This window comes from Aptenodytes patagonicus, chromosome 10, assembly GCF_965638725.1.
Source record: "Aptenodytes patagonicus chromosome 10, bAptPat1.pri.cur, whole genome shotgun sequence".
Classification (NCBI taxonomy): domain Eukaryota; kingdom Metazoa; phylum Chordata; class Aves; order Sphenisciformes; family Spheniscidae; genus Aptenodytes; species Aptenodytes patagonicus.
This window is the reverse complement of record NC_134958.1, coordinates 14,797,446-14,821,641: the sequence shown is the minus strand read 5'-3', so window position 1 is coordinate 14,821,641 and position 24,196 is coordinate 14,797,446. Positions and strand designations below refer to the sequence as shown.

The 24,196-nt window shown below is 38.1% G+C and overlaps 1 protein-coding gene and 1 long non-coding RNA gene across 4 annotated transcripts in view; one reads left to right on the top strand and one right to left on the bottom strand.

Moving 5' to 3' along the window:
* The window catches only part of CTDSPL2 (CTD small phosphatase like 2), a 44,696-nt gene extending 28,116 nt beyond the window's left edge, over window positions 1-16,580 (top strand). For all 3 annotated transcript variants that reach the window (XM_076348167.1, XM_076348166.1, XM_076348168.1), the window contains 9 exons: window positions 275-490; window positions 1,577-1,655; window positions 1,930-2,041; window positions 2,939-3,025; window positions 10,221-10,283; window positions 10,379-10,458; window positions 12,812-12,938; window positions 13,830-13,925; window positions 14,467-16,580. In XM_076348167.1, coding sequence (XP_076204282.1) covers window positions 275-490; window positions 1,577-1,655; window positions 1,930-2,041; window positions 2,939-3,025; window positions 10,221-10,283; window positions 10,379-10,458; window positions 12,812-12,938; window positions 13,830-13,925; window positions 14,467-14,532 — 926 coding nt within the window. In that variant the 3' untranslated portion in view covers window positions 14,533-16,580. The remainder of the gene's footprint in view (window positions 1-274; window positions 491-1,576; window positions 1,656-1,929; window positions 2,042-2,938; window positions 3,026-10,220; window positions 10,284-10,378; window positions 10,459-12,811; window positions 12,939-13,829; window positions 13,926-14,466) is intronic.
* Window positions 16,581-17,146: 566 nt separating this feature from the next.
* LOC143164996 (uncharacterized) lies at window positions 17,147-24,091 on the bottom strand. The gene is made up of 2 exons (XR_012996176.1): window positions 23,874-24,091; window positions 17,147-22,590 (listed from the first exon to the last, which is right to left on the bottom strand). It is a non-coding gene; the product is annotated as an uncharacterized LOC143164996 (long non-coding RNA).
* Window positions 24,092-24,196: the final 105 nt, after the last annotated feature.

The window sequence follows — 24,196 nt, the reverse complement described above, 5'->3', positions numbered from 1 at the left end:
TTAGAACATTTCTTTCATAGGTGTAAGTATCTAGCGGTGTACTTTTTATTTTAAAAAGAAGAAAAAAATACTGGTATTAAGTTCCTTGTCCCAAACATAAAAGGCATTTGTCATGGTCTTAATTTTGGTTCTTATTTTTGTAACGTGAATCAAATGCAGCTATCTTCAGTTAGTCTGAAACTTTTTTTTGTGTGGTTAATAATGACTGTCAGTATTCTGATAGGTAACTCAGCTTAAAAATAATGACTGTGACTGTACTGAAATCTTAATTCAGGAACATCAGGATCAGATTCTCCAGGACAAGCTGTTGAAGCTGAAGAAATAGTCAAACAGCTTGATATGGAACAGGTAGATGAGATTACTACAAGTACTGCAACATCAACCAATGGAGCAGCTTATACTAGCCAAGCAGTGCAGGTCAGATCTACTGTCAACAACGGTTTAGAAGAAGTGGAGGAGACAAATGACCGTGACCTGCCACCACTTACAGGTAAAAAATGTGTGCTTGCCTTGGACTCAAATGTTGAAGCTGTGTGTAATTTGTACTCTTAGGGAAATCCTAGCACCTGCATTTTGTATAAATTAATATTTCACATTGGCTGACGGCATGTAAACAGTATTAATATTGATTTTTATGTTTAATAGACAAATCTCTTATGCACTAAAGACAGTTTTGGCAAGTCTCATCTATTCTCAGTATAACTCAGTTGACCTCATAACATTTCTTCAAATGAAAACAAAGATCCCAGAAGAAAGGCATTTTTATTAATATTGAACCCTCCCCCCCAATTAAAAATGCACACCCTAGACTTGCTGATCATGAAAGAGAAATTTGCAACATTTTGATATCTTATATTAGAACAACGTGGTGAGGTGAATGAGAAACATAATAGATCTGACGTTAATTTTCCACATTTTCTTCGAAAGACTCATCATACATCTTTTTGACAAAAATTTGTATCCATAAAATTCAGCTTCTCCTCTTTGTGGACGGCCAGCATCAAATTCTTAACAGTTATCTAAATCCTTCCTAGACCCTCAAAACATTGGTAGTTAAGTAGTACTGAGGTTTTTGAGGACTCCTTTCAAGGAAGTAAATTTAACCTCTGAGTAGAGGGGCTGATGTGTGATCCACAGGTCTGCTCCAGACCTTCTGAGCTGGTCGGTTGCCTTGTTTCAGAAGGGCCCCTCAGACATGAGGCGAGAGTGAGCTGCAGACTGGAAGAGTTGTGCTAGCTTCTTAGGCTGGAATGCGCATGCAGGTAGTTCACATCATCAGAGGTTGTACGGATGCCTTGCTGTGTCATACGGGCACCGCCAGTTTGGCCAGGTCGTGAAGTTCCGTAGCATGACGTGACATCAAGCTCTCGGGTAGTTCCCTGAGGAGCTGTGCAGGCTATTTCAGAGGAAACATGGGGACTGAGAGGGTGGGGCTGAAGGGAGACTTTTTTCACTGTTGTTTGAGGCACTCGTGTATCAGGTGCAAATTTTCACTTTTAAAAACTGCACTAATAAGACTAGCTCTTGTGGTTTTTTGTTTTATTTTTTTGTTTTGGTCATTTTCGTTGAATTTTAGCACCAGTATCTCCAGACAGTGGCTACTCATCAGCTCATGCAGAAGCCACCTATGAAGAAGACTGGGAAGTCTTTGATCCGTAAGTGCTAATGTTTGTACTGAAAATATTAAATTGATCGTTTTGGGTATTGGATTAAGACAGGGTTTTTTTAGCTGGAACATTTTTATATTATGGTAATGATTCCAAAAGCTCTTAAGTTAAAAAATAAGTGTTTATTGGTGCAGGGTTTTTTTCGGTTTAAAATATTTATTTCTTGTGCAGCCTTAAATATTTTAAATATTAAGTTGGGCTACAACATTATCAATTAAATAATGTATGTACATTTCTACAGCAAAATCTGTATTCTTTTCAGATATTATTTCATCAAACATGTTCCACCGCTAACAGAAGAACAACTTAACAGGAAGCCAGCTCTTCCACTGAAAACAAGAAGCACACCAGAATTCTCATTAGTTCTAGACTTGGTAAATATCTTTATAAACACATACCAAAAGCAGGGGGTATGTAGCATTTCATTTATTTTGTTTGTTGCTGAAATTAGTAATGTTTGCTTTAAACAAAAAGGCCTTGTTGAATGTTACACAATTTTTAGTATTTTTAGTTATTTTCTGCATTAAAAAAAAATAATAGTGGCAAGTATAGAATGCTTGCTGTATTTGTTGAATGCAGCAATACAGTTGAATTTGTTGAATAGATCCTGCTTAAAAAAAAAAGGCATTACAATTTTTATCATCTCAAACAAAGAGTTATCTGTCCCCATAAAGCTTTCCTAAATCCATTGTGGAAATAAATAAGAAAATTCAGCTTCATATGTCTTGCATCAAGATTGATCAAGAATGAATCTTTTAATTCTTAGAACATTCTTATTCTTAGAGGGCACAAATCCACTTTTAAAAATATTCATAGAAAATATATTTGTCTTCATAATAATTTCTTTTAGTCTCTCTGTTTTGAAAGTTGTTTCAGACCCTGTTAATGATGTCAGGAACATTATTTTATCATGAACAGTATCAGTTGGAATGTCCTCTAGCGGTTGTGTGAATGGATAGATTATTCAAACTGACAGATGCAGATTTGAACTGAATGACAGGATAGCCTACAAAATGAAAATATCTTCTTATAATTATGCCCCTAGCATACAATTCTAAGTGATTTTTTTCAAAAACTGCAAGAATAATGAAATGTATCATTCATTCTAAGAATTCTTCTTCAATCTTGACAGCAGTTGCACAAAAATAAATTTTCCAGACTAAATAAACCTACCTTAAAATGAGCCTAAAAATCCAGAAAACGCCTTCTGTTTTCAGCATTCTTTTCACATTCTTTTCTTTCTTTTATACCATCTTTTATTTTTTTAATAGGATGAAACATTAGTGCACTGTAGTCTAAACGAATTAGAAGATGCTGCACTCACTTTTCCAGTTCTTTTTCAAGATGTCATTTACCAGGTAATTAGTGTGCATAGAAAAATATATACCTTTTTATCTTGTTTAACATATGAATTCTTGCTGTGTGTATTTGTTATCGTCTTGTTTAAAGAGAGATAAGTAACTGTCTGGCATTTAACAACTGTCTGGGCTATAAACTGCAGGTGTCAGATTTTCCGAGGTGGATTATCCTGTATTAGAAATACTGTGGAGCACTGTTTATTGCCGCCACAATGTGGTAATGCCGGTCACTGATTCCAGTTTTAAACATTCATTGCTAAGAGCGTGTGAATGATCTTTGCAGCGGCAGCAATCTTCAGCAGCAGCGTTTCTCCTTGCCAGCAGGTGGAGGCAGGAACACTGAAAGTTTAGCCAGTATCATTTCCCAGGTACAGCTTCTCACGGACTGTTAACTTTCTTCCCTTGGTAGGGAAAACCAATCCGCATTGCTCGAGCGTTTCTTTCTATATAGAAGACATCTTCAGAGCCTGACATTAACTAGCTTCTGTCCCGGTCGTTAGTCTTGCTGTAGACTTTGCCAGTGCCAGTTCTATCTCTTTATTCCCAGAGAGAGTCTGCTGGGTTCTGGAGTGATTTTTTTATTGTCTTGTGGAGACTGCTAGATTTAGGTTTTTGTTCTGCTTTTAGGAGGTATTGTTAGTTGTGTGTGTTTTACATTGACATACTGTAGAGGAACAAGCATGGGAAGGAGGAACTCTCTTCCAGCAACTACCAAAGATGCTGCACTGACCCAGGCTGTTGTTCTCAGGTCCTTTTGTGTGATGTACCTGGGAGTAGCAACAGCTTCCCCACCATGTAGTTCGCACGATATTGGACCCCACTGTAGTATCTTTGGAGAATGAGCCAGTCATCAGGCACCTTAAAAGGACACTTGTCCAGGTATTTTTCCTGATTTTAAAAATGTTTTTCTTCGCTGTTTCATATGAAAACCCTTGGAATCTGAAAAGCTGAAATAATTTTTAAACATGGGTTTATCTTATCTCTTATTTGGTGACGGCCATGCACAATTTCCTCCAGGCTGAAGTTGGAATGAGCCTTAGAATTAGTTCTTTGCAGGTTCTTGCCACTGCTAACAGAATCAGGGAGACTAAAGCTTCGGGTTTTTCTCCTTCCTTCTCTTAAGAGATCTCAGTATGATTTGAGTATTTTCTGTCTATAACTGTGGTCCTTCTAGTGATTGTATGTTTATGCCAAGATCTAACTGGGATTTTGCCTTTAGGAAATCAAAGTCAATGGAAAGAGTGACTTACAATATTTCTAAAGCTTTATTTAACAGCATTGTACACAAGGCTCTGTAGCCCTTGACACAGTATGGTTACTATGTGGGTCCTGGATAAGTTTTCTCTTAGCTCTCTCTAGAGTCTAGCCTGGATTTGCCAAGGAATAATAGCTTCTTACAGCCTTGAGAAAGTCGGCCACTGTCTTTGAGCACACTCTCCTGATCACTATATTCTGTTTTGCTGGTTTTACATCACACTAGACGCTGACAAAACAGTCACCTCTTACTAAGTAACAGGTAATAAGCAAGACAGAGATTTTAAGGATACAGTTAAGTTCATGTTTAACTAGGGTATAATATGCAAAAAATAATCTTCTCCTGTGATAAAAGTTGAAAACAAGTTTGTTGGTATTTCAAAGCCGCCTTAGCGTTTTTAGACAACGATTAGCTATCAGTGTTTAAAATGTATTTTTTTGCTTATCAATTTGACCATCACCTCTGGTATAGTCCTGTATTAATTTCACATCTCCATATTTCATTTTGAAAGTCATTTCAGCTGGCAACAGAGAAGCAGACACTAAGCTGTCTGAGCAAAGTAGAAGTCAGCAAGTTACTATATATAGAGTATTGCATAATATAACCCACTGAAAACAATGCTAGATGTGAGACATTTCTGAAGATATTTTCCATTAACATCAGAATATGTACCACTTTTATGTAGGTTTTCCTTAGACAATTATCTATGAATTGTTTCTTAAAGAGTAGAACCTAGCTCAGTGCTCATTTTCCTACTGAACATCTTACCTTTCTCACATTAAGTCTGACTAATACTGCAAATGTGAGCCTGAGATCATAGCATTTCAAATTTCTTACCCATCTGAAGGCATCAAGCCAGTGCTCTTGCAGTAATAGTGTGATCATAAACCAGGCACTTCTCGAAAAGATGCTCCAGAACTGGCCATTGTAGGATACTACAATAGTAAGAATTAGATTGACTTGGGTTCTAGAAGGTCTAATATAAAATACAACTAAACTCCATTGGCCTGTGAGTCAAGCACAAGTTTCACGTCCAGGAACTCAGCTCTGTTGTTGCTTGTTTCAGTGATTGCAAGTGATGGTCTGCTTTTAAAGAAAGGTTTCTAAAAATATGGGCTTGTTTGCTTGCAAGTTATTTCTCACAACTTACCCGGAGTTATGCAGAAGAGAAGAACTAGTTAATGTATGAGTATAGAGCAGTGTTCTGCAAACCTAAAAATTACCATGTGATTCCAGCACTGACATATAGGGTTTTTTTAAACCTTTGGATGAGTCACTTACTGATTTCTGTTTAAAAATAAAAAATAAAAATAAAAAAAAAATCTGTGAAATGGGTACAGTTGGGCTTCCTTATGTCAGGCTTTTGAGACAATGAATTTGTTTGTGTTTTCTTGGTTGAAAAAAAATCTCTAAATTATGCCAGTGTTAAAGTTTTGGACTTAGTAAAATACAGTCTTTGCAAAACTGAAGTTTTCTTAAATACCATATCTGTTAAGTGGTATCTTACATCTGACTGGAAAGCAAAAATAAATGTTCAGCTCTTCAACTGTAGACTTTAGACTTTGTACTCTTTGTATTACTTTACATAATAAGATAAGCAGCTTATCTTACGAAGAAATTTATCTTTTTTCTTGGTAAAGAGGTTTTGTTTCTGTTGCTGGCTTCAAGTCCCAGACATGAGATCGTCTCACCCTCTGTTCCACTCAGTGGGCACCTTCTGTGCATTAGCAGGCCATAGTCAAAAGGCAGAGGTTTTCACTCAGTTCTTCAGTTGAAATGCATCTTTACTGATCTATCACAGAATAATTCCCTTTGATCTTCGTGATCCTTGAAAGATGTTCTGGAACTCCATCGGTCAGTTGTAGATTATTGAATATAGTGTTAAATGTATTCCATCTTACTGTCGCCAACAACAACTTAGATGCTTTATTTTGTTACTGCGGTGGAATGAGGCAAACGATGCTTGTGAATTCTGGCTCTCCCTTCTAATGAACTCCACTCTGTCTCTCAGAAATAACAGAAGAGCCATCAAGCTTTGGATCTGAAAGCCAGGAGGCTTTAGCGTATCTTGGGCAGCATCCACAAAGAAGTCTGGTCTTAGGTTGGGAAGACTTAAATTTTAGTTCAGTAGAACCTCTAGAATTGCACTTCTGCCCCTTGAAGAGCCATGGCCGGCTACGCTTCAGGCAGTTCTGTCTGGTTATGAGATAGATGGTCTTCGTCTTGAGTCACTGAAGACACGGTCCAGTCGGAAATGAGTTGGACTTGTTTATCTGGCAAGTCCAGCCAGCTGCCAGGCCTGGAGCGAGACCCAGCTCCGTGCATCGTGTCTCGTGCAGTCTGAACTAAGGCTGTCTGCACGTGCCATCTGTCCTTGCAGCAGACTGTGTCAAGGCTATTTCAGGGAAGGCTAGGAGCAGTCAGGTTAGCCTGGTATTGGTGTCTGGCGTGCCCCAAGGTCAGGTGGGGTACATGGACACAGTTGGGCCGGACAGGGGGTCTTGCCATGCTGCAGAGCGCTCATCTTGGAAGTGCAGTGGGTAAGTGCAGCTTCACATGGGCAAGTTAACTAACCTGTCTCTGGTTTTCACCTTGTAAAATGATGGTAAAATCATCGGGTATAGCAATATGTTACAGGTATATTGAAAATCATTATTGTAATTTCAGAGATTTTGATGCCAAGTGGAACACATGTCTTTTGTTGGGGTTTTTTTACTGCGTGAAAGGAATAATGTTTCCTTCCAATTCCTCCTTTGAAGAATTAAAGTCCCATGTATTTTGAACAAGGAAGATACTGAATGACAATTTTGATTTTGCACATTTAGATTTTGTTCCCATTGAAATAACAGGATGTGATGATCATTTGGGGGGGGGGGGGGGGGAACAAACAACAAACAAAAAAAACCACCAAAAGACTTTGAGGGGGCTTTTCATATATGTTTTGCATTTATGAGTATAAGTCACTTTGAAGTAGATTATATCATTTAACTGTTGACAAACTTTCAGTCATTAAAAATGGTGAAAATTATTGTTAGACTTCTAGCTTTATGTTCAAAAATCATCTTTCGCGTTAGATCTACTCATCAGAGTGATGGATGCGTTTTGTTCTACTTTGGTTACTTAATTCTTCTACTTTGGTTACCCGGAGTTCTGTGTTAGCTCGTCGTAGCTGGGTGTAATGATGTGGTTGCCTTATGTTGTGCCAGAGTGTCACAAACAAGTAAGAACAGACCAGTGAATCTGGCATCGATGTCATTGTTCAATTATATGTGTGTGTATGAGCCGTGATTAGAAATACATACTCTACAAAGAAATTATTTTCCCTGGATTTCTTGTTTGCATTCACATGTGAACTACTTAGAGAAAGATTGATATTGAGATAGATACACACTTAGAACTGCGTGGCAGTAATAAAAATAGAACACGTTACAAAGATGCTGCAATTATCCACAGGCTAAACAAACTGAAAAATGAACCAGAAAGAGTGTGCACACGTGAGGAACCCAAGCAGCCATAACTGTTCTCTGACTTAATTGAATGATTTTTAAAATTCTTTTAACTGGCCATTGTGACCAATATAATTCAATCCAGATTTAAAAGGAACAATAAATTATATAGAAAATGTTTTTATTTATATTACCGGCAGTTGAAATATCAACAGATACCTTAGCTTACTGCTTTGGTTGCCAGGGGAATTTGTAGAAGAGATGTTGAAGAGGCTGTTTCTGAAATGACATGTGTTTCTTCCGTAACAGAGAATAGGCTTGTTAATTGGAAATCAAGCTCTTGAAGAAACCTTAGAACCAAGTATCATCCTCTTTACCTACCGTTATTAGCAACTGTTATCTTGTGTGCAGTGAAAACATTAATATCCTTTCTGTGACTTACTTTTTAAGAGAAAGAATTTGGTTGCAATAAAGTAAATATGTACTCAGGAAAAATGACAGAAACAGAATAATCCTTTTGGCATTTGCAAAGAAAAACTTACCTTCCCTTAAACTCTAGGTTACGACTAGGGAGGTTGCTTGGCTGCATTATGTGCTTGCTAGAAACAGAGCAAACCTTCACGGTGAACAATCTGCACTGAACTTACAATCACAGACAACTTGAATGTTATTTAGTGTCTGGTCACCTGGAGGCTCTGAGTTAATTCATTACATTGGTTCTTGTGGTAAGGTAAACACGTCACCTAGTCTTTGAGCAAAACTTCGGTACCTTATTATGGCAAGATGAGGTGTCATTTTCACAAAGATTTTAGTGCCGTCAGGAGACGTAGTGTGAAGACACGCATGTCGACTGTATTTAGGAAGTTGGCTTTTCAGTAGTTATCTTGGCTAAATGCAGCCCAGAAACCTGTCAAGCACAGGCTGCGGTCTCTCCAAACTGTTCTTGATAGCCGATTTGAGGGACACTTTTTTACTGCCCCCAAATGTGGGTTTGCCAGAATGAGAAGGGAAGTAGACATTGTCTGCATAGTCAACGAATGTATCTTCGCATGCTAGAAGTAGAGGTCCTATTACCAGACGTGGTAAGATTGTCTGCTTTTGATGATTGCTCCCAGTGTAGAGAAAGAATGAAAACTTAAGTGTTACTGTAGTAACTGGTCACTCTGCAAACTTAAGTCAGAACTTTTGACACTTTAAGAAAGAAACAAATAAAAGCCTTACCAAATTTTAAGCTAAATAATGAAATTCACATTGGTTTAGAAATATGTGCTTCCTTTAAAGGACTAAGATCTATTGCAGCACATGCTAACAATACAAAATTTTGTATTCACTTAAACTATTCCCTTTTTCTTCCCCTATGGTCACTTGGTTGTGTCCACATATAAATTTGATACAATTCAGTTCAAGTAATACAAATGCTTTGTGAAGATTTACTGTGATTTGAAGGTAAATTTAAGCCTATTCCTAACTGGCTGTTAAAAAATTGATAAAGCTGAAATTACCTTGGTTGAAATTAAAAGAAGTTCAGTACACTCCCTTCTCTTTCTGGATATTTTAGTAACTCTTTCTTCAAAACTGTAATTCTACATGTGGGCAATCTCTGAACCAAAAAGAAAGGTAAGCAGAGCATAAGGCTGTCATTTTCACCCCTTAGCGTGTGTCATCACTGTTCATTTAGGTCAGGTCCGATCTGTGCCAAACACCACACCAGGCCATCATTCAAATACAAATTGGAATGTTGTACCACAGGAATAGAACAGTGCTCGATATGTGCCCTCACATCTGCCGTGGTGTTGGGCCATTGCCCTGAAGCTACAGATTTATATAGATGCCTCCACGTGAGCCCAAGTCTTGTATTTTGAGTTAAATCAGGGAGAGATGCAGAAGTCTCCCAACTTGGTATCTCTTCTTGCGAGTCTACAGTTTTTTACAGGGAATAATTGATGTATGTGTGCAGTTCTGTGCAGGTGGAATTTGAATTTATGGAAATTTGGAAACAGCTGAAGCCTTTTTTTTTTTTTTTTTTTTAATAATCACTTCTGACACCCCCATGTTCAATGTGTAATTCTTAGTGGAAGAAGGTGATTAAGATTATTTAGTTTATGTGCTGGCACACATTATCTAGTAATTGAACTGATGCTGCCCAGCTGGTGAAAGCTGATTCAGAATGTTTAGTCAAAGCAACCAGTTTCATTTTTTCTTTAGAGATTTTCCAACTTTTCTATTTTAATTGAAATAATTTCTAATTCCATCAAGTTTTCCAGTAAAATTATTAAGCCTAATTTTATCATCGTACGCTTTCATTTATAGCTGCTTAGGCTGCAAGCTAATTTAATATTGTTTTAATTGAGTTGTTATTCTGTAGGAAGTTAATATTTGCTGTTTACTTTATTCATAACGCTCATTTTGACCTAATCTTTACAAACTGATACTTAGTAGTGCAGGTGACAGCTGAAGTATTTTGAATCTTTAATAAAGTCCATCTCTGCTTCAGGTTTATGTCCGGTTAAGGCCATTCTTCCGAGAATTCCTGGAACGTATGTCTCAGATTTATGAGGTAAAAAAAATTAGACATTACCTTTGAATTTCATTTTTCAATTATATTCATATACTTTTATCTAAAATAATTACTTTTTCCCCTTTAATCCATAGATCATTCTTTTTACTGCTTCTAAGAAGGTATATGCAGACAAGTTATTGAACATACTAGACCCTAAAAAGCAACTGGTCAGGTAAAAATAAAAAATTGTGAACATACCTGTTGTAAGCAAACTAACTACTATTTCCTAACAAATATGATGAAGAAAATGATCATGACATGTTTGTTATTGCAATGTGTCTCACTAAACTGATTCTTTGTGGTTTTGTCTGGTCTAAGAGCGAGAGAAAAATGAAATCAAGTGATTGGATTATTGCCTTGGTGGTAAAGATAAACCAGGCAGCTTTACATCGCCCTCTGTGGCCAAAAAATGTACCCATTCATTCTCCGTAGCGTGTTAGGCTTGCTCACAGAAAATGACCTCCTGGGTACCAAAAATGTGTTTGAGCTGCTTTGGAATACACATTACGAATAAAGAAAATGAACTGAGTATTAAATTACTTTTAAACTATTCAAACTTGATGTATTATTTATACATTATGAATTGCATAGTTACCTTTACAATTGGCATGGTTTTATTTCTTCTTCGATCACAAAATAATTTGTTTGTGGGTTTTGTATTAGAGTTGGTTTGGTTTTTCATTTCTTTTCTTAATACTGAGCTTTGTTTGGAAGTGATTGGCATTTCTCAAGAACAGTTCCTTAAGGCATAAAGAAATTTCTGCTGGGTGAGATTCTTTCTGTTTTTCTCATCTGGAAGGTGGCCTGTTACGTGGGAAAGTTGAAACCAAAGAGGGGTCTTCTCAGGGATTCACCCTACATAGGGTATCCCAAGTAAGGGAAGTAAACGGCTCTACTTAATTATAGTCAGAACGGTATAAATTCTGTACCTGGGAGATCACTGGCAAAGCACTTCTCTGCATGCCTTCATTGTAATGTCCTTCAGTGAAAACTTGGTTTTGTTTACACGCATAATAAAATTACCATTTGGACTGAGACAGTGGTTGCACCCATTGTTTTCACTTGGCGGTTTAGGCACATCGTAACTCATTTTCCTTACGAGCATAAAGATAAACTGTTCACCAGTTTTAATCCAGGAACAGTCATCTTACTGCTTGTTTTTATGTGGCACGCACAAGTTTGGTTTTGGTAAACTTAATTGCCGCTGCGTTTTGAACAGGCAACAAAACTAGACTTTCAGAGACTCTCAATCATTGGAATACCTGAGCCTAGCTGAATCACACAGCCAGATGGCATGTATGAACAAGTAAGATACTTGCACTTACAGAAAATGAGTTGAAGTGTGCATCCGTAGCGTTAAAAATCTTTCTCCAAGAACCTAACGCGTATGATTCAGGACTGCAGTTTTAACTGCATTAGGAACAGGAAAAAGATAATAAAATATACAGCCAAACAGTATTCTAAGAACCTGCAGAAAGATTCATGTGATGCATGAATTTAGTTGTGATTCATGTGCCACTGAAAAGCCGACATCAAGGCATGATTAGTTTTGACATTAGCCTAAAGGTAGACTTGGCAGGCACTCCACACGTGTGACTCAGAATCTATATATAAATTCATTCGCTGACGAGGCATCAGCTTATTTTCCTCCATAGCAACATTAGGAACTCAACCCCTTTATGAAATTAGGCACACTATGTACAGCTTCTAAAAAACTTCATTTAAAAATATAAGCAGCCTTAAAGAAGCTGCATTGTAATACGACTGCATAAAACTCAAAATCTGTCTAGTTTACAGTTTATTTTTAAATTATAATTACGTTGGTATTCCATGAAATTTCAGTTTTATTCCTGGTATTTTTTTTAATCTGAGTCCTTTTAGCTATCCACCCATTTACTACATATTTCTTCTGTAATAAATTAAAAGGGAGTAGACTAATTGGAAAGGAAGAAATTGATGGAATGTTTTGGCCTCGAGGCTTTTTTCAAGCTCTAACTGAAATAGGTTAATTGCGAACAGAGGTAACATAAAAAAGAAAACATTTCTTCCGATACTTTTTGTTCTAGCATGCAGTGGCATAGGGAGGCCGTGTACTGTAATGGTTGGAACAGAACAAAGGGATAATAAAACACAATAAATTGGTTCCTGTGCAGAGCTAATCTCTGATTTCAGGGCCTTGCAAAATCATTTGAGAATTTGGGGTCCCTTTGTCAGTCCATCTGCAACAATGGTTAGAAAGCAAGACCCTGTTGACAAATATTTGTTACATCTGAGTTGAGCTTTTCTGTTTCAATACAAACAACCACCTGCAGAACTAGGTTAATAGAAAATTACCTTAACTAGTAATTTCACCAGTAAAAAGCTCACAAGAGAATGGGAAAAAGGGAACAATTCTTTAAAAGGAGCTAAGTAGATAGGAAGAGAAAAAAATGGGATAACATTTGGCAAAGTTAACTCTTCTTTTCCCCTATGCAATGTAGATGTTGTAATTTGTCTCATTAATTAGTCTTTTACTTTAATCACAGGCATCGACTTTTCCGTGAGCATTGTGTTTGTGTACAAGGAAATTACATAAAGGATTTAAACATTCTTGGTAGAGATCTTTCAAAAACGATCATAATTGACAATTCACCGCAAGCCTTTGCTTATCAGGTAAAGATGCTGCTGTCAGCAAACTTTGCAGATACAGCAAAAAACTTTCTGAAGGAAGACAGTGAAACACTACATTTTGATTTAACTTCTTATTTAAGTTTTGTGCTTAAGTTTGTATTTAAGTTTACAAAACAAACTGTAACAAATCACTCAGGTTTGCTTGCTTTTCTCTTATTTTTGTGAAGAGCTGATCGAGTGCAAACTAAGTGACTTCTTCAACGAACAGACTGTATAACCAGTCAGTTTTGTTTCTCATTCAGCTTTTCTAAAGAAACCACCAGTCTGCTCAGTCTGCTGCTTGGACTCTATTGTAGCTTTAGTTTTTTAATGCTAGTGAAATGATTAAGGACAATTTGCTGGTTGAAATGACACACAGCTGTGAAAATTGCTTATGCTTAAATGTTATAAAGTTATACCCTGTGATTTAGATTTTCCCAGAAGTATGGTATGTAACTATTCCAGTTAGTCTGATCATATACATAAAGAAGTGCAGAGTGTGATCTCTAATGTCTCACCTACATTAAAGAAGCAAAAAACCAAAAACCTGTTTGACTTAGCCTCATTTGCGCAAACTGCGTAAAGCCAGTACACAGTTAGTATCCATGTGCGCTTTAACATAAAATTTTCTCAAAATACCAACGCTTTTCAGTTCAGCAGAACTTTTAGGGCTAGTTCTATTTCAGCTTTGATGTGGAAATTTTTGTAATGATGTATGCAAAGGAAGGAAATGTTTTGGAAGTGAATTTTAATACAAACTTCAGAGGAAAAATACATATTAATAAACTCTAGCTTGGAAACATTTTTCCCCAAAATGCTATTTCACAAGTCATATTTTCAGATAAATTAAGTATAAATCATGTGCTGATTTTTTTTTTTTTTTTTTAACTTTAGCTTTCAAATGGAATTCCTATAGAAAGCTGGTTCATGGATAAAAATGACAACGAACTCCTAAAATTAATTCCATTTCTGGAGAAACTTGTAGAGCTGGTAAGTGTTTCCTTTATTTGGCTCTTCCCCACCCCCTGCCCAAAACTGCTAGTTAGCTCTTTTAAGTATTTTCACGTATTTTAAGATTTTTTGAGTCACTGAGATTTAGACTGCTAAAAGTCATGTATATCTCTTCTTGAAAAGGACACTCTGGGCGGTAATTCAAGTATGCATAAGGGCTTATTTACATAGTAAAAGACAGAATGTCATTATTTCTAACTGTGCTTTTAATCAAGAAATGGAGAATTGTAACATCGATTATAATGAAATTGAGAATCTGTAGGCATTTAGATTAAATAATGCCTATTGTTGGCTGTGATGTGTGCCTTTATTCTAAAAATGCAAATAAAGTACTCCTAAATTGTTGTGAATGTTATGTAGTTATTTCTGTAAGTCTCTTGTAATTACATATATTCATGGCTTGTATTTTGTTACATTAAAATACCGGTGTTAGAAAATCGACCCTGTTAAAACCTGATTTATAGATGTGTTCATTCTCCTAAAACCGGCACCTCTTTTTTTCTTTCCCCCCCCCCTGCAGAACGAAGATGTCCGACCTCACATCAGAGACAGATTTCGCTTGCATGACTTGCTACCCCCAGATTAAAGCCTTTTGTCTAATTACTGAAGGGGGAGAAAATGCAGGACCCTTTTGGACTAAAACAAAACATTGCCATTACTGTTGAAATTTTGCATTTTTGTACCCCGTCTTGCTTTTCTTATCTTTGGTGCCCAACAATAATCAAGGGTTACAGAAAGAGACTTTATATATCTGAGATTGAATACATTCAGTACAATACAGTACAACACAGTAGGTAGGCTAGAACAGAAAAGTCTTTAGAACTAGTGCAACTCCAATGAAATTTTTTATGTACAGGACATCTGCAGTTTATAAAGAATTCTGTTTCTGCCACCAGCAGTTTGACCTGTAGAAACACAGGATTTTATGATATAACAGAGATTGAAAATGGACTCTTATTTTCTCTCTGTTCGGTGCTCTAAGTGGGTTTGTAGCCACTTTTCTGTTACTTTTAAGATTCTCATTTCAACAGGAATGGCCAGTAAAAGTTGTTTTATTTTTCCTGTTAAGGTTTATAACCTTTTTACATTTTTGACCTGTATTAGATTAGAATTTCATTATGCATTCCTTTTAGTTGAGGCGCTTCATAGTTTTTCTGGAAATAGCCAAATTTTCTTAGTTTTTTATTAAACAGTTGGATGGCCGTTTTCCTGCTTCGTCTGCCTGCATACTGTATATTTGTTTAAAAATATTCTCTAGTTTTAGTCCATGTAAGTTTCATTTAGAAAGAAAAACCCTGCATTTATATTTTCTTTCTGTAATATTCTACTGTAGTTGAAATCTTTTCAAAAATCAAGAGACTGGCTAGATAAGAAGAATATAAGAATTACTAATATTCAGAATATTTTAAACCATTGTGATGGCATGTACTCTGGACAGACAGTATCTTGCAGTGGCACAAACAACTGATGGACAAGGAATACCTCAGACTATGCTGTGCATGCAGATCTTGAAAGGAGAACTAGTTTGGTCACCTGTTAGGTTTGATGCAATTCAATTACTGCTGCCTTCTGTTTCCTCCAAGATTGAAGTGTTCTGCACAGTGGCTCAGTATTTTAAGATGTTTGGCATGGGCTGATGGTACCTCTGTGACACTCGGCGTTACAATCAGTTTTAAACTCTGTGTGACAGCGAAGGTACCTGGCAGTAACTATGCATAATCCTGTGGTACAGTACACTCCCACGCCACCGACGCAGTCAGTCTGCTATCATAGTGGTTTTCTATGCTATATGGAAATAGTCTTTCAGCCTTGGTTCTCTAATGCAGCTACTACAAGAGGTTGATATTTTTATAATGGTGTGTAATCTCCTTTTCAGGAGGCTTTTTACGGAAGGTATAATTTGTAAAAGTTAGGATGCTTTGCCTCTCGACTGCATTAACACGCCATAGGCTCAGACTGTTTTTGTGTAAAAGATGTCACAGAACGGCACTTTTTCTAAAGAGAAGTTTGATATTTTGTATGCTTGTTAAGAAAGTACAGTATTGGAAATTAAAGGTGGACAACTGATAATTGAGAAGTATGTCAATTAATTTTTTATGTATATTACCTGTTTACTTGTACAATTTTATTGTACAAATTACATGCAGCTTCATTTTCAAATGAGTCCTTAAAATAAGGAAAATCTTTTTAGGAAAACATTTAATTTTTGTATTTTTGATTTTAAAAGGCATGAGTTATGTCAACTTTTTCCAGTGTATTAATGAAGATTTTAACTTTTCATCAGGTTGAGTGTTTTCTTACTATATTATCTGTTGTGTATGTAGCTAGCACATTGTGTCACTGAACTGTTTAAAAAAATTAGCATGTAGAGCAAGCCTGTTTTGTGGAAAATCCTTATTCATTAAAAAAAAAAAAAAAATCATCATGGCAGGTTTTCTGCAAAAAAGTGAAAACATTTGCAATTCAGAATACTGATTTTTTTTGTATTTAAAGAAAGGTATTTTGCTTGCAGGAAAGAAATACTACAGATTCATTTTAATGAGAATCTTTTAAATGTATTTATCTTTAGGGCATCTGGGCATCTTTACGCTGTTTGTCTTATGTCTTTATTGAAATAAAATGTACATAACATTACCTTTATATATGCTTTTGCGCAGACGTGTGAACCCTGTAACCATCCCCGTTCCTTCCTGTTTTTATGTCAATAAGATGGTTTGGGAAATATTTATAGATTTTGAAAATGGTCAGCTTGTATTTGAATTGCTACATGGTTTGCCAACTATTTTTTAGTTGTTCGTTAAAATGTAAATCTAAATCTGAGATTTTTAATTAGTTTAACAGTGAATCCTTGTTTAGTGTGGAATTCTTCCAAATTTCTCCAAGTAATTGACATAATAGAACTGCTTTAAAATTCACTAGTCTACCAGAATGAAACAATTTTTGTTAAGTAGTTCATCGCTTTTCTCTGACTGTAAAAAGAGATGATCATCTGTTCAAATAATGTCCTTAAACACGTGGGTCCTATCTTTGGCTAAAACCATTCTAAAAGTGCTTTCTTTAGTTAAAGAAACCAAAGCATACATTGCACTTTACAGCTGTATCTGTGTTGTGATGATCAGATCAGTGAGGGAAATCAAAATGTAAATTGAGGGATTTAGTTCTACATAGATGCACAACAAAAATAACAGAGACTGCTTAGTAAACATATTAAATATTAATATTTTAATGTGCTGCAAGTCTGGTATTTATCATTCTGAACTTTCTTTGCAGAATGAGTCTACCTTCTTCAAAATGTAAGTTCCTAAAAATGGCAAACACTTCCGGCATAAATGGTCTTTGCATGAAGCAAAGTTATAATCCATCAGGTTTTATTTCCGTCTTAGTCTCAAGGGTGAGACTTAACTGTTTCTCTGACATGAATCTGGATCAAACTGTGCACACCAAAATTGACACTGATAACCGGGGGAGTCTCAACTATGTGCATTACTCGCGTCTTGAATGTAGAATTGTGCAACGTAAGCAGTTAATCTTGTAGCTGTATCATTTATTCTGATTTTATGTATTTTTAGAAAACACAACATCCTATTTCCAAAGTTCTTAATGATTTCATTTGTGGTCTCTTGCTTGATAGTGGTAATCGTGTGTTAATTTTACATGTCCATATGTATTCTGTTCTAGGTTTGAGCATTCTTGGTTCTGACAGCAAAATAACATCTTTCATACGTATTTTGGCAATACATGTTCAATCTTTTTTTTCTTTCCTTAAGTTGCTATATAGCTAGAATAGTGTTCACCTTGGTATTATTGGCTTCCTTTCCACCTTTGATTCATTTCACTTCCCATCTGTGTAGGAAAACATTTTTCCATTACTTTTGAAATGTATCAGAAAGCCTGAATGTTTCAAGACCTGATTAAAAATCTCCCAAAACAAGAGTGGTATCAAGCAAAGGCATGCTAAGGAGACATATCTTCTTTAAACAAAGCACTTAAATGCGTTACCGAAAATAATCAGGTATGTCAGTGCTGTGCTGAAGGGGAACAGAACGCAGCACTGGCAGGAGCGGTGCCGGGTCAGTCTGCCGCTGGCAGCAGAACTGTTGGAACAGTTTGCTTTCGCTTGCTGCAAGAAGCAAGTGTCCTTTTCGTAGCGCATCGTCCCCCCTCCCCAAACGCAGTTCTTCCCAATGTCCGAGTTTGAGGGCAGTTGTACTGATGGTTGGATTGGCGCAGCTGAAAAAGCATCGAGCCCTGATGGGGAGAGGGACCAGGAAGGAGCGGATGAGGAGAAGGTGGAGTGGGTGGAAATCTCATCAACCCGTCTGCCACTGGCAGAACAGCAATGTGGGCCCACAGTCTGAAACAGCCTTTAACAGTAGAGCTTGTTTGTTCGGTAAGGGAAGCTGTCCAGAAACACAAAAACATTGTGACTCTACTGAGTAAATACCCATATTCCTTTATTTTTCCTCCTGGTTCTGGCTTTCTTACAGCATCGCATTGCAAATTGTACCCTTTATTCTTCTTTGCCTAAACCAACTTGAATCAACCACGTAATGTTAGTATATTAAAGTAGATGATGAGATTCATAACGTCACAATTTATACAAAAACTAAGGCGAGCCCCTGCCTGTGATCAGATGCCCGTATCACAGGGAATTGTGGCTACTGTGATCCTCGCTGTCATTCCTCTTGCTTCTGAGTGAGGACCGGAGTAGCACTGAGTATGCATAAGTGGGGGGAATTAGAAAAGTTAACCGTGCCTTCTTCCGTCCCCTCGCTGTGCTGTGCTCCCGTTATGTTCCACTTGAAGGATTTGGAGAGCACACCTTTGCAAAGCTAAAATTTCAATGTAAAATTAATGCTTGCATAGTTGAAATGAATCTAGTACAGATAGCTAAATTAGAACTTCATAGAATTCAAGAAGTCAAGGCCAGAATGTAAACATTCACAACCTATCGTCAATTTAAAAAATTTCAAAAACTGGCGATACCTACTGGTATGCGATCAGCTCAGTTGGACAGGTTTGTTCCAACAGGTGCAAAGAGAAACTAATCACTCATATTAAAACGATGTCTTCCACTGTAAGAAGAGCGTTAAGTTAAATAGGCAGGGCGACAGGTGAAAGGACTTCTATGGATCTGTGTTGCAAAGACGACAGATGGTACCTTTGATCTGCAGTCATGCTAATTCCATGGTTCATGCCATTAAACTCCTTTAAACTCATTATCAAAGACCGATACAAGAAGAAATAAAGCAATCACAGTCACGCAGGCAATGCAGTGAGCGTCACACCGCAGTGCACAGCTAATTGTTCTTGGCCCTCACCTCCTGAGAGTGAGGTAAATGTCTTTGTTTTTAGAAGACAAATGCCTCTTTCTGGGAGAAGTAATCCATCACAGGTGTTTCATCAGTATCTTCAGACAAAAAGATTGTTTTGAGGATTGGAGTTAAAAGGGACTTTAAAATCCATTCTGTGAACAGTATAAAGTTGGAATGTGAAGACTGACAAGAAAACCTGGAATTGCAGCGGAGTTCGTTCCCCAGCAGTCTTGGCTGATCGAATGCTGGGAGGCTTTCTCTCCTACTTCCCTCCCTGGGTCACATTTGTTACTCGCTTCCTTCTGCCCGCGCTGGTGCTCATGCAGCCGTGTGGTAAGCCTGTGCCAGGAGCTGATCCAGCCGAAAACTAACCATGATAGAATAAAGAAGAGGAGAAAGTGAGATTGTGGCAACGAGGCTGCAGGGCTCAGATCAGTTAAAGCTGCTGGGGAGTGGAAGCTAAGTCAAGGTTTGCAGGAAGACAATTTTTCTGGAGAAATAATTGTCACGTTAAAGTCATTCAGCTGGAGAACAGCGTCACTATGTATCTTGAAGATGCTAAAGGACTGTTCTGACAGATTTGATTACACCAAACCCACATCATTTCAGATTTGCATCTTAGGTTCTTGATACTTAAATCAAATCCTAAACAAGTTGATAAATGGCTGATGAGAAGTAGCACAGGTGCATCATTTTCTTAGCTAGTAGTCGTAATTTTGTAAAAAAAAAACCCAAACAAAAAACCACCAAAACAAAAAAACCCCAACAAAGTATTAGCAGCAAGTGTTTTTGCTTGGAAGCAAGCAAGGATGGCCTGCTAAGGATTAACTTGTATAGATTTTGTGAAGCACATCACTATTTTGGTTGTCTTGACCGTGTAATGTAATACTGTTTTGTTTTATTTTTTTGATACTTGCAAAAATGTCACTGTACTGATAGGCTGAATCTTGTAAAATACAATTGGAAGAGAACTCGTGTTCTACAAATTTGTGTTTCTTCTGCAATCATTTCTAGTATATAGAATCAAAGATTTATATTAAATATTTATGCTCTGGCTACTGTTTTCATGATTTTTAGCTGATATCATCCTTCATTGAAGACTCCTTTCTGTAAAGCAAGACGTTTCTCGTGTCAGTTTTCAGCCTTTAAAGCGGAAGGAAAAGAAGTGTTGTGTATGTGTTTTAAAAGCTAAGGATACTGGAGGCCGAACGAGAAAAAAAAAAGATGAGGTTTATGTACTGAAATTGTTACAGCAGATTCTTTTAAGATGGTCTTGCTTTGAAGTGGATTTTCAGTGACACATATTCCAGTGGATAGCTTTCGTAAAATGACCACAAGGCCCGATCTGTCTCATTTTTATTTGTTTCTCCTCCTAAGCAGAAACCTTTAGACTTCTCCAAAATGAGAACTGTTTGGTTTCCTAGAAGGTGGTAGTTCCTCTGACGCAGAGCTGTGCTGAGTGGGTTTTTTTTTTTTCTTTGTGCCTTAATTTCCTCGTCTATACAATGGGAATAATACTTCACTGTTTCAATCCAAATGTTTAAATTACTTTAAATGTGCTGTGTAAACACGTAGTATTTTTATAATTAACGTATTCCCAATCATTGCACAGTTCTTGGCACTTTCATAACTATCCTCACAGCATACTGAGCTTGTGAAACTCTGTTTAGACTTGGTGAGGATGTAACTTATGACATTATTTGATCTGTAGTTACGTCTCTGCTGTTATTTGTATTGCCTGGTAAATGGGTAACAACAAAAAAAGATGGTAAATTTGGAAGTAATATTTTTTTTCTAGCTAACAGAGTATCGTGTATCGTTCTACTTGTTATTTTAAAGACACATGTTCTTCTGAATTTATTATCTTCAGACAAAATATATCCTCCTTCTCCATTTAATCGCTCAGATTCTCACAGAAATCGCAGAGCTGGGAGGTGGCAGTGAAATAAACTGGATGAAGCGAATGTTTCCAGCTTTTATGTATTTGATGTTATTTGACAAGGTGGAAGGAAACACACCACCAAGGAGGCTCATGAGAGCCTGGTCTGTAGATCCCAGGCGCATCATGGCTTTGATGTTTAATCCCGAGACAAAGGTGTCCTCCACTTCTAACCTGCTCCATCAGGAACATCTGAACAGTGCGGAGCATCAAACGTCATCAGGTTTTTGACAGAGGTCTGCTTACCTCTGACTGAATCCAAGCTCTGGAGCCACCGAGGTCTCTCTCCCCTGGTCTTGTGGGCAGAGCCATCTAAAGGGACAAGATGGGCCTGAGAGTTTAAAAATAAAACGTTCCCTGGGATCGGTGGGGAGGAGGTTGGAGACGAGTGACGATTTGCATGTGCCCTGGGACTAGCTGACAGCTCAGCCTCCAGCCTTTCCATCCCTCGCGTCTGTCTTCAGTCTGAGGACCGAGTGTTGTTATTTGTGGACACTTAATTCTTGTAGGTGATCTTTACGCTTCTGCTCCATTTGGTTAAGGTCAGCTACTGCGTTTGAAGTTTTTAGTAAAGGACTCCCCTATACTCCTCTGGTGGTCACAAGGCCACGATCCCTCAGGGATCTGAGCTAAAAATCACACCCTAAACTGAAAGTGCATTCTGGCTGCTAGACTATTGCTAGTAGCTCTACTGCAACCATTCGCCCACGTTTCATCCTGGTTGATCACAAACCTGAAAGCCAGAAAATGACTTAAGTCCTAACCTACCTTTACTATAAGCTTACCCTATTATTTAGGGGATTAGCAGACACTTTATTGCAACATTCAGGCATCAGACTTCAACTATTTTTTCTTTTCTTCTCTCGCCCACTCAGCCATATAATCATTCCATTATATTACTTGCGTAATGCATTTCCAGCAGGACTGTAAACAGCGACCGAATGCAGCCAGCCTGAAAGCCTCCCCCACACTGGCGGGTGGGTTACTGCAGTGGAAGTGTGTCCTCACCTGGGAGTTTGACCAACTTCATTCATCACTTTGCTGAACACCTGGAGAAATGTACTGTTGTGTCACCGATACACCTCTTTACTCAACAATACATTGATAATCAGATCTTTTATCTTCTCACCTAACTTTATTAGGCCGTGCCTTCTTCCAATACAGTAACGTGTATTATTACAATTTGACTTAGATTATTTGCCGACAAGTCCAGTCAGTGTGAAAGATGTTCAGATAACAGTATTGGAGGATGAACTTTTCCCCATCCCATTCCTAAAGTCCTCTGAAGTGAAAACAGCTGAAGGTAGAGCAGTGTTCAGGTGGACGCAGGCCTTCCTAGGTGGAACTTCTGGATTTGTGGCTCTTGCTTCTTGCCCAGTCTTCAGTGTATCTATCAATTAGAAATTATTTCAGTGTTGTGACAGAAGCACGATGCTTCTAGGAAGAAGACATCCAAGATCGCACAACAGGGCTCCTAAGGTAGTGCATGCGAGTCCCTCAGCAAGTTAAAGAGGGGTTGCTGTCAAGGTACCTTAATGGGATGATACTAATCTTCATGTTATTGCTGCTAAACATTATTAAAAAACACAGATCCCAAAATACTTTATAATAGCCATGTTCATAGAATCAAGCAGTTCTGGACTGACTAAAAAGCAACAAGCGTTTAACTCATCAGTACTGCTAACATCTTACGAAAGGAAAAGAAGAATCTGAGTCAGCTGAAGGAAAGTCAGCTAAGGAAGTTTAGTGGTCAACAGTTGGGTGTTTTCCTAGCTTTTGCCTTTTGCTCTGTTTGAATCATGCATTAATATTTTTAATGGGTAAAGGATCTTCAAAAGAGTGTGCTTCTCGCTTTTTCTTCCCTAAGGAGACATGGCAGCAAAGACAAGGGAATAAATTCAGACCAGATATGAGGGTAACTCCTAGATTAATTCCTTGATACATACTTTAACAGGATTTTCTCCTTTTTTAAAAAAATCTTAGAACTATTCTCCCCTTTTTCTATGCCTTTATATTCCATTTTTGTGTCCATTTCTTACATATTTTCAAGAATCGATACCTAGAAACCAAGTTTCTGAATGAGACTTAATGTTTCTTTTACTGTCGTAGACCAGCCTGTCTGCAGTATCAGAAGATGAAGCCTAAACAAACAAGAACAGAATGGGGGACAGCCGCTGAAGTGTCAGCTGGCAAAGTTCACCCTGCCTGAGGCTAGTTTCTCAGAGCTGATGCTATTTTTTGTGGCGTTACATCTACTTATGCTAAAGCTCTGCCATCTGCAGAGGGTGTGAGGAATCAGCCCAGACTGCCCCAAGTTTTGTCTTTATTAGGGAAGAAGGATAGTTTTCCGGTTTGGGGCTGACTCCCCAGGCTCTTCATACAATAGTGGTCTGAAAAGAGTGTTTGAAAATCACCAGCTTCCTTGTACAGAGTAGTTATACAGGTATGAAATGTTACTGCTTTAACCTTACCTGTGATTTGAAGTAGTAGCACGTGCCGAGTATAGGCATGGTTACAGTCACGTAAAAATTCTTACAGGAACACAGCTTCTCCCCTCTTCTTTAGAGGGCGATGTACCAGGACACCGGTTCCAGTTACAAGAGCTGTAGTTCAAAACGCTGCCCACTTTATTCCCCTTCCGTGGACACATTCAAACACAGGAAAGAAACGAACCTGTATCTCCGTTACCGAGTGTTGTCAGACCCATCCTTTCTGGCGGGAGCGCTCAGAAGACGGCCTATCTGACCCGCCGGGCCCCGGGGCGGGTGAGGTTCCCCTCACGCCGCAGCTGTCGCTCCGCGATAGCGCCGCAGAGCCTGCAGGGAAGGGGCCTTCCCTCGGGAGAGCACCGCGCCTACGCGGCGGGGGGAGTGCGAAGGAGGAGGGCGGTCCCGCTCCCCTCCAGCCCGCCGCCTGGCCTCAGCCCGCCCGTGGGGGACCGCCCTCGCCCCTCAGCCCTCATGGCGGCCGCCGCCCCCTCACGGTCCGCCCCGCCC